General features: G+C 48.9%; 1 protein-coding gene across 1 annotated transcript in view; it reads left to right on the top strand.

Annotated features, from left to right (window-relative positions):
• Window positions 1-9,277, top strand: part of osr1 (odd-skipped related transcription factor 1) — a 12,034-nt gene extending 2,757 nt beyond the window's left edge. The window contains exons 2-3 of the mRNA XM_056296356.1: window positions 6,962-7,660; window positions 8,549-9,277. Coding sequence (XP_056152331.1) covers window positions 6,990-7,660; window positions 8,549-8,681 — 804 coding nt within the window. The 5' untranslated portion in view covers window positions 6,962-6,989 and the 3' untranslated portion in view covers window positions 8,682-9,277. The remainder of the gene's footprint in view (window positions 1-6,961; window positions 7,661-8,548) is intronic.
• Window positions 9,278-10,417: the final 1,140 nt, after the last annotated feature.

Here is a 10,417-nt window from a genome sequence, read left to right as displayed (position 1 = left end):
TCTCAACCAACACTGGCTACCCAAGCTGCTGGAGGTCACAGGCCAGAGTAAAGACAGAGTAAAGAGACAGGCCAGAGTAAAGACAGAGTAAAGACAGGCAAGAGTAAAGACAGAGTAAAGACAGGCCAGAGTAAAGACAGGCCAGAGTAAAGACAGAGTAAAGAGACAGGCCAGAGTAAAGACAGAGTAAAGACAGGCCAGAGTAAAGACAGAGTAAAGACAGGCCAGAGTAAAGACAGAGTAAAGACAGGCCAGAGTAAAGACAGAGTAAAGACATGCAAGAGTAAAGACAGAGTAAAGAGACAGGCCAGAGTAAAGACAGAGTAAAGAGACAGGCCAGAGTAAAGACAGAGTAAAGAAACAGGCCAGAGTAAAGACAGCGTAAAGACAGAGTAAAGAAACAGGCCAGAGTAAAGACAGAGTAAAGAGACAGGCCAGAGTAAAGACAGAGTAAAGAAACAGGCCAGAGTAAAGACAGCGTAAAGACAGAGTAAAGAAACAGGCCAGAGTAAAGACAGAGTAAAGAGACAGGCCAGAGTAAAGACAGAGTAAAGAGACAGGCCAGAGTAAAGACAGGTCAGAGTAAAGACAGGCAAGAGTAAAGACAGAGTAAAGAGACAGGCCAGAGTAAAGACAGAGTAAAGAGACAGGCCAGAGTAAAGACAGGTCAGAGTAAAGACAGGTCAGAGTAAAGACAGGCAAGAGTAAAGACAGAGTAAAGAGACAGGCCAGAGTAAAGACAGAGAAAAGACAGGCCAGAGTAAAGACAGAGTAAAGACAGGCAAGAGTAAAGACAGAGTAAAGACAGGCCAGAGTAAAGACAGAGTAAAGAGACAGGCCAGAGTAAAGACAAAGGAAAGAGACAGGCCAGGCGACTGCTGTACATCTGCCAGCTGCCGACAGGACAGACAGTAGTGGCCTGGCAGACAGCACAGCACAGGACAGGACAGGACAGGACAGACAGGACAGGACAGACAGTAGTGGCCTGGCAGACAGCACAGCACAGCACAGGACAGGACAGGACAGGACAGGACAGACAGGACAGGACAGACAGGACAGACAGTAGTGGCCTGGCAGACAGCACAGTACAGGACAGATAGGACAGACAGGACAGGACAGGACAGCACAGGACAGGACAGGACAGACAGGACAGACAGTAGTGGCCTGGCAGACAGCACAGTACAGGACAGATAGGACAGACAGGACAGATAGGACAGACAGTAGCGGCCTGGCAGACAGCACAGTACAGGACAGATAGGACAGGACAGGACAGGACAGGACAGGACAGGACAGGACAGGACAGACAGGACAGACAGTAGTGGCCTGGCAGACAGCACAGTACAGGACAGATAGGACAGACAGGACAGGACAGGACAGCACAGGACAGGACAGGACAGACAGGACAGACAGTAGTGGCCTGGCAGACAGCACAGTACAGGACAGATAGGACAGACAGGACAGATAGGACAGACAGTAGCGGCCTGGCAGACAGCACAGTACAGGACAGATAGGACAGGACAGGACAGGACAGGACAGGACAGACAGGACAGACAGTAGCGGCCTGGCAGACAGCACAGTACAGGACAGATAGGACGTGACAGGACAGACAGGACAGATAGTAGTGGCCTGGCAGACAGCACAGCACAGTACAGTACAGGACAGGACAGGACAGGACAGGACAGACAGGACAGACAGTAGCGGCCTGGCAGACAGCACAGTACAGGACAGATAGGACAGACAGGACAGATAGGACAGACAGTAGCGGCCTGGCAGACAGCACAGTACAGGACAGATAGGACAGGACAGGACAGGACAGGACAGGACAGACAGGACAGACAGTAGTGGCCTGGCAGACAGCACAGTACAGGACAGATAGGACAGACAGGACAGATAGGACAGACAGTAGCGGCCTGGCAGACAGCACAGTACAGGACAGATAGGACAGGACAGGACAGGACAGGACAGGACAGGACAGACAGGACAGACAGTAGCGGCCTGGCAGACAGCACAGTACAGGACAGATAGGACGTGACAGGACAGACAGGACAGATAGTAGTGGCCTGGCAGACAGCACAGCACAGTACAGTACAGGACAGGACAGGACAGGACAGGACAGACAGGACAGACAGTAGCGGCCTGGCAGACAGCACAGTACAGGACAGATAGGACAGACAGGACAGATAGGACAGACAGTAGCGGCCTGGCAGACAGCACAGTACAGGACAGATAGGACAGGACAGGACAGGACAGGACAGGACAGGACAGGACAGACAGGACAGACAGTAGTGGCCTGGCAGACAGCACAGTACAGGACAGATAGGACAGACAGGACAGATAGGACAGACAGTAGCGGCCTGGCAGACAGCACAGTACAGGACAGATAGGACAGGACAGGACAGGACAGGACAGACAGGACAGACAGGACAGACAGTAGCGGCCTGGCAGACAGCACAGTACAGGACAGATAGGACAGACAGGACAGATAGGACAGCACAGGACAGGACAGGACAGACAGGACAGACAGTAGCGGCCTGGCAGACAGCACAGTACAGGACAGACAGGACAGACAGGACAGGACAGGACAGACAGGACAGACAGTAGCGGCCTGGCAGACAGCACAGTACAGGACAGATTGGACAGGACAGGACAGACAGGACAGATAGTAGTGGCCTGGCAGACAGCACAGTACAGGACAGATAGGACAGGACAGACAGGACAGACAGTAGCGGCCTGGCAGACAGCACAGTACAGGACAGGACAGGACAGACAGGACAGAAATGACAGGACAGAGAGACCGACGTGACGGGACAGGACAGACAGGGCAGACCTGACACAGACAGGACGGGGTTAAAGACAGCAGACGGCTCAGCAACAGCAGCTTATCTGACTAACGACCTCCGAAGTAAAAGTCAATTACTTCTGCGTGGTGATCAGAAAGCAGCCAGCCATGGGGGGCTCCGCTGCCCTGACCCTAATTACCACGCTTTCACTGTGGTGCAGTCCATCCCCCTGAGGGGAATTATGGAAACTTTTTAAACGTTATGTTTTGAAACAACAAAACAAACAAAATGTGTTCCCAAGATAAACCGCAGGAAATTGTAATAATCAAATAAGGGAAGGTTAGGAAAGGGAATGGAAGGGGCCCGTTTCTCGTCAGGATTTCACAACTCGCACAGATTTATCCGATAGTTTGTGTGCTGGCCGAGGAGTAATTAAATGTTCGTTTGCATGTTCGTTTATGTGACCCGTGACCCTCAGATGAGCTGGTTCCTCTGACTAAATGAAGCGCTGATGAAGAAACCCCGACTTGCTCGTTGCCGCAGCAGTGCGACTTGTAACACCTTGCGGGTAAACAACTGCTGCAACATCTGCAGCGCCTGTTGCTAACCTCAGCTGCCATCTGTCAGCTCGTGTTGAACCCGAGGCCCAGAACCCCGTCGTGGCTCCTGTCCATCAGTCTGGCAGAAACAAAGACACATTATTGTCTATTGTTGTCCCCCATTATCACACCTGATGTAACCGCTCGCAGGTATTTGTGCTGCTGAATGCTGCCATTCTGTGTCCTGCCTCAGCAGCCCCGGGCATGTCTGAGGCAGCACCAACACCAACACCCATGTACTATATATATATATATATACACACCCCCCTCTCTCCCCCTCCCCCTCCCCCTCTCTCTTTCTCTTCCCCCTCTCTGTCCCTCCCTCTCTCTCTTCCCCCCCTCTCTCTATCTCCTCCTCTCTCTTCCCCTCCCCTCTCCCCCTCCCCCTCTCTCTTTCCCTCCCCTTCTCTCTCTCTCTCCCTCTCCCCCCCCCTCTCTCTTTCTCTTCCCCCTCTCTGTCCCTCCCTCTCTCTCTTCCCCCCCTCTCTCTCCCCCCTCTCTATCTCCTCCTCTCTCTTCCCCTCCCCTCTCCCCCTCCCCCTCTCTCTTTCCCTCCCCTTCTCTCTCTCTCTCCCTCTCCCCCTCTCTCTCTCTCTCTCTCTCTCTCTCCCTCCCCCTCCCCCCCCCTCTCTCTTTCTCTCTCTCAGTTCAGTTCAATTCAGGTGGCCTGATTGGCATGACAAATCGTTCATGTGTGTGTCCAAAGCTTTCAATACATTAAGATGTGTGTACATTGAAAAACAAAGTAGAAATACAATTTCTACTTTCTACTTTAATCTCTCTCTCTCTCTCTCTCTCTCTCTCTCTCTCTCTCTCTCTCTCTCTCTCTCTCTCTCTCTCTCTCTCTCTCTCTCTCTCTGTCTGTCTGTCTGTCTGTCTCTCTACCTCTACCTCTCTCTCTCTCTGTCTGTCTGTCTCTCTCTGTCTCTCTCTCTGTCTCTCTCTCTACCTCTACCTCTCTCTCTCTCTCTGTCTGTCTGTCTCTCTCCATCTCTCTCTGTCTCCATGTTTCTCTCTCCCCCTCTCTCTCTCTCTCCGTGTCGCTCTCCCCCCTCTCTCTCTCCGTGTCGCTCTCTCTTTGTCTCGCTCTCTGTCTCTGTCATCTGTCTCTCTCTCTCTTTCTCTTTCTCTGTCTGTCTCTCCATCTGCACGCCTGCCAATGTCTTCTGCTCACCTTTGCCTACACGTTTATACGTGCACATTCATTTACAAATGTACACACACACACACACACACACACACATGTACACAAAAGGCCTGCTGACCTGAGGTATGAGTGGTGAGTCATATCAGAAGGTTGTGTTGTGTTGTGTCATGTTGTGTTGTGTTGTGTTGTACACCAGTGTGTGTTGGAGCTCAGGTGACCTGTGGGTGTGGAAGCAACTTTAACACTTTATAATGGTACAAGTCCTGCAGGGACTCATGGCTCCAGAGAATCCCCCTGCCCCGCCCCTGCCCCCCGCCAGTCTGAGGCTTTCCTACACTGATAATGACTGACACCCCACTTCCTACACTGATAATGACTGACACCTCACTTCCTACACTGATAATGACTGACACCCCACTTCCTACACTGATAATGACTGACACCTCACTTCCTACACTGACAATGACTGACACCTCACTTCCTACACTGATAATGACTGACACCTCACTTCCTACACTGATAATGACTGACACCTCACTTCCTACACTGACAATGACTGACACCTCACTTCCTACACTGATAATGACTGACACCTCACTTCCTACACTGATAATGACTGACACCCCACTTCCTACACTGACAATGACTAACATCTTACTTCCTACACTGACAATGACGGACACCTCACTTTCTCCACTGATAATGACTGACACCCCACTTCCTACACTGATAATGACTGACACTTCACTTCCTACACTGACAATGACGGACACCTCATTTTCTGCACTGATAATGACTGACACCTCGGCAGCGCTGTCACCGGGTGGGTGGATAATAATAATAATAATAATTCATTTTATTTGTGGGCGCCTTTCAAAACACTCAAGGACACCTTACAGAACACAGTAAAAAAAAAAAAAACAACAAAAAATCAAAACAAAGCAGGGTAGACAATAAAAAGTAAGCACAACAGATAAGTACAAAATCATCATCTGCACAACACTCAGTGAAGCGTGGATCAGACGGAATATGCCAGTTTGAAAAGGTGCGTTGAAAGCGAGTCAGTGTTGTGGATGTCTTGTGGGAGAGAGTTCCATAGGCGGGGGGCAGAACGACTGAAGGCTCTAGTCCTCATGGTAGTCAAGGTGGGGGGCAGAATGACTGAAGGCTCTAGTCCCCATGGTAGTCAAGGTTGGGGGCAGAATGACTGAAGGCTGTAGTCCCCATGGTAGTCAAGGCGGGGGGCAGAATGACTGAAGACTCTAGTCCTCATGGTAGTCAAGGTGGGGGGCAGAATGACTGAAGGCTCTAGTCCCCATGGTAGTCAAGGTTGGGGGCAGAATGACTGAAGGCTGTAGTCCTCATGGTAGTCAAGGCGGGGGGCAGAATGACTGAAGACTCTAGTCCTCATGGTAGTCAAGGTGGGGGGCAGAATGACTGAAGGCTCTAGACCCCATGGTAGTCAAGGTGGGGGCGGAATGACTGAAGGCTCTAGTCCCCATGGTAGTCAAGGTGGGGGGCAGAATGACTGAAGACTCTAGTCCTCATGGTAGTCAAGGTGGGGGGCAGAATGACTGAAGGCTCTAGACCCCATGGTAGTCAAGGTGGGGGCGGAATGACTGAAGGCTCTAGTCCCCATGGTAGTCAAGGTGGGGGGCAGAATGACTGAAGACTCTAGTCCTCATGGTAGTCAAGGTGGGGGGCAGAATGACTGAAGGCTCTAGACCCCATGGTAGTCAAGGTGGGGGGCAGAATGACTGAAGGCTCTAGTCCCCATGGTAGTCAAGGTGGGTGGCAGAACGACTGAAGGCTCTAGTCCCCATGGTAGTCAAGGCGGGGGGCAGAACGACTGAAGGCTCTAGACCCCATGGTAGTCAAGGTGGGGGGCAGAATGACTGAAGGCTCTAGTCCTCATGGTAGTCAAGGTTGGGGGCAGAACGACTGAAGGCTGTAGTCCCCATGGTAGTCAAGGTTGGGGGCAGAACGACTGAAGGCTCTAGTCCCCATGGTAATCTAGCGGGCCGATGGTGTAATGAGTTGGAGAACAGAAGAGGATCTAACAGTGCCTGAGGGTGTGCGGATATGAAGGAGTTCAGAAAGATAGGAAGGAGCTAGGTTATTAAGAGCCTTAAAGGTGAGGAGCAGGATGTTGAAGTCAATACGGTGTATTGGCTCCATATGAAGCTGTGCCTGTGCTCTGTTTTAATGGGGGGTCAACAAGACTTCCAAAGTAGTGGGAATCAGGGGGTGGAGGTGGGACGACTACATCAGCAGAGTGGTGAGGGGCTTACCGTGTGTGTTTTTAGTGTTTGGTTGGGCTTGTGTGTATGTGTCGGGGGGGGGGGGGCATTAGACGTGAATGAAAACGTGGTTTTTTTCCCAACATATATGGTCAGCTGTATCAGGGAAATGTAAGCCATTTTTCTTTCTTCTAGAAGGAGCACGGAGGTGACTGTAGAAGCCATGGGCAGCAAGACTCTTCCAGCACCAGTACCTCTACACCCGTCCCTCCAGCTTGCCAACTACTCCCTCGTACAAAGTTCCACAGGCCTACAGCTCCCCACAGACCACTTCCCCGGCATCTACACCTTCAGTGCCTTGCATGCTATTCACCTCCACCAGTGGACCCTGGGTTACCCACCTTTGGCTCTGCCCCGCTGCACTATCGCCAAACTGCCTGCTCCCTTCTCTTCCATGGCCTCCATCCCCATTTTCCCCCACTTCCTTCAGCCCAAACAGGACTCTGCAGGGCTGCTGCCGGGCTCCAAGAACAAGCCCCGTTTTGACTTTGCCAACCTGGCAACAGCAGCCACCCAGAAAGACCCTCTGCAGGCAGAGGACCTGAGCATGACTGGGGCGGCAGCAGCAGCACAGGCTTTGCCTCGCCACCCGAATGTGGCCAGCCTCGGCTGCCTCCTGGATGTGGCGAAGCTTTCCTCGCCTGAGCGCAAGCCCAGCCGCGGCAGACTCCCTTCCAAAACCAAGAAAGAGTTTGTCTGCAAGTTCTGTGGCCGCCACTTCACCAAGTCCTACAACCTGCTGATACATGAGCGGACGCATACGGACGAGAGGCCATACACCTGTGACATCTGCCACAAGGCCTTCCGAAGACAAGACCACCTGCGGGACCACAGGTGAGAAACTGCTTTTTTGCAACCTCTCAAATCACATTCAGCCCATACCGACGACTCACCTCTGTGTGCAATTCTCTCAGAGTTCACTGGGCTCAATACAATTGCTATAATGTTTGTTAAATACATTTTATATGACAATTTTCATTCACTTAAAGCAATAAATGTAACACAATTGAGTTATAAATGATGTCACTTGGTTATAGCGTAATTGAGGTGTAATCAGCAGCCCTTTTTTTAACCAAATAAGTAATAATTCCAGTGTAGCTGGACCATATTTCCATAAATATCAAAATAAAAAAAAATCACTTTTATATGATTATTGAGAAGTAGAGCAAGTATTTCTGATGGCTGTTGAGGAGTCAGGGTGCTTCGGACGACAGTGTGTGGTAGAAGGACCCATGTAGGTTATTATGACACCCCTTCTATCGCTGTCGCCTCATCACGTGGTTATCTTCGACTCGTCGTTGAAGTAGTAGAAGAGCTCTTCATCCTAATCCGAGTGTCAGTAGTCCCCAGCAGGAGCCTTTCATGCGGCAGAGCCGTGAAGGAACAGGGAGATGTTCCTTCACGGACCGGTCAAGCCCAACTCGCTTTGCCTTATTGCCATGACCGCCACAAACTACCGTGTCGCCGGGTGTCATTGTATTTGCACTTTCAACCAATCGCAGTTGGTCACGGTCTTGAAACAACTGGATTTTAGAAGCCTTAATGACGAAGGACGAGGTTGTCACACAGCAGCAGTCCGTGTGCAGGTGTCGGGTGGCTGGCACCACCAGCTCGGGTGGAAGCTGGCTGCAGAGGGGCAATAAGCAAGCCGCAGTCAGATGAGGGATGATGATTTCAATGTTCTGCCTGGCTGACAATGGTTTCTTCTGTTCCATCCACCAGGTACATCCACTCCAAAGAAAAGCCCTTCAAATGTCAGGAGTGCGGGAAGGGATTCTGTCAGTCTCGGACCCTAGCCGTCCACAAAACGTTGCACATGCAGGTCAAGGAACTTAAGCCAGCCAAGACCAAATGATCCCCCAGCTCAGAAGGAGCAGGGACACTGGAAACCAAATGAGCCGAGACCACACGGAAATACCCAGGACCAAAGACGTGTATTCATCTCAGCTGTGGGGGAGCGCTCCGTCCTCGGCCTGTCTGCTATGGTGGGGCGGACAATGGGGAAATTCCACCAGGAGGACATATTTCGAAATACTTTTTTTCCTGAAGCCTGGATTTCTGCAGAGAGAAGTTATGGAGAGTAGTTTCTCCGAGCTCCGCTAAAATACCCAGGCTTCAGCAGAGACGTGTAAGCTCGCAGCCTGCAAGGGCAAAGAACACAGCGGATCTGTGGAATGTGAAATTGACCTCTCAGAAAAAGAAAGAAAAAAAAATCTTGTGGCAGCTCATTTCCAAATTGTTTGCTACAAAAGCTTTTATTCCAAAGACACAATAAAAAGGGACATTCCATCACTTATGCAACTTATTGTAAACAGCTGAAACTGATTGAAGCCATGTAAGCGTAGCCACTTATTCCTCTTTATTAATAACACATTCCAATATTATTTTTGTACAGATATATCAAAATGTATTTTTGCACTTTAACATGATTATTGATTATTTACATATTTCACTGGATTTCTTAAACTTATTTTCCAAATGAACTTCATTTTCTAAATAAATTTTTTTTTTTACTGTAGTTGTTTGGTTTATTGACTGGGGATATTTTATTTTGCATATCAGATAAGAATTGACTGCAGCTATCAAAACAGCCCCTTATTAACAACTACAGAGACTGCAGCACGAGCGGGCATACTTTTTATCAGGCCGTATAAAACTGTTACCAGAAATAATAGCATTGTTCTTTCTAGACAAGTTGTTTCACCCGATATGACATGCTAGCATAGCAGCATGATGAGATGGACAATAGATTTGACATGTTAGCATAGCAGCATGATGATATGGACGATAGATTTGACATGTTAGCATAGCAGCATGATAACATGGACAATAGATTTGACATGTTAGCATAGAAGCATGATAATATGGACAATAGATTTGACATGCTAGCATAGCAGCATGATCATATATATGGACAATCGATTTGACATGCTAGCATAGCAGCATGATCATATATATGGACAATCGATTTGACATGTTAGTATAGCAGCATCATGATATGGACAATAGATTTGACATGTTAGCATAGCAGCATGATGATATGGACAATAGATCTGACATGTTAGCATAGAAGCATGATGATATATATGGACAATCGATTTGAGATGTTAGCATAGAAGCATGATGATATGGACAATAGAGCTGACATGCTAGCATAGCATCATGATGATATATATGGACAATAGATTTGACATGTTAGAATAGCAGCATGATCATATATATGGACAATCGATTTGACATGTTAGTATAGCAGCATCATGATATGGACAATAGATTTGACATGCTAGCATAGCAGCATGATGATATGGACAATATATTTGACATGTTAGCATAGCAGCATGATGATATGGACAATAGATCTGACATGTTAGCATAGAAGCATGATGATATATATGGACAATCGATTTGAGATGTTAGCATAGAAGCATGATGATATGGACAATAGAGCTGACATGCTAGCATAGCATCATGATGATATATATGGACAATAGATTTGACATGTTAGAATAGCAGCATCATGATATGGACAATAGATTTGACATGCTAGCATAGCAGCATGACGATATGGACAATAGATTTGACATGTTAGCA

This window comes from Lampris incognitus, chromosome 16 (assembly GCF_029633865.1).
Source record: "Lampris incognitus isolate fLamInc1 chromosome 16, fLamInc1.hap2, whole genome shotgun sequence".
Classification (NCBI taxonomy): domain Eukaryota; kingdom Metazoa; phylum Chordata; class Actinopteri; order Lampriformes; family Lampridae; genus Lampris; species Lampris incognitus.
The sequence above is the reverse complement of the archived record's forward strand: the minus strand, read 5'-3'. Positions and strand labels throughout refer to the sequence as shown.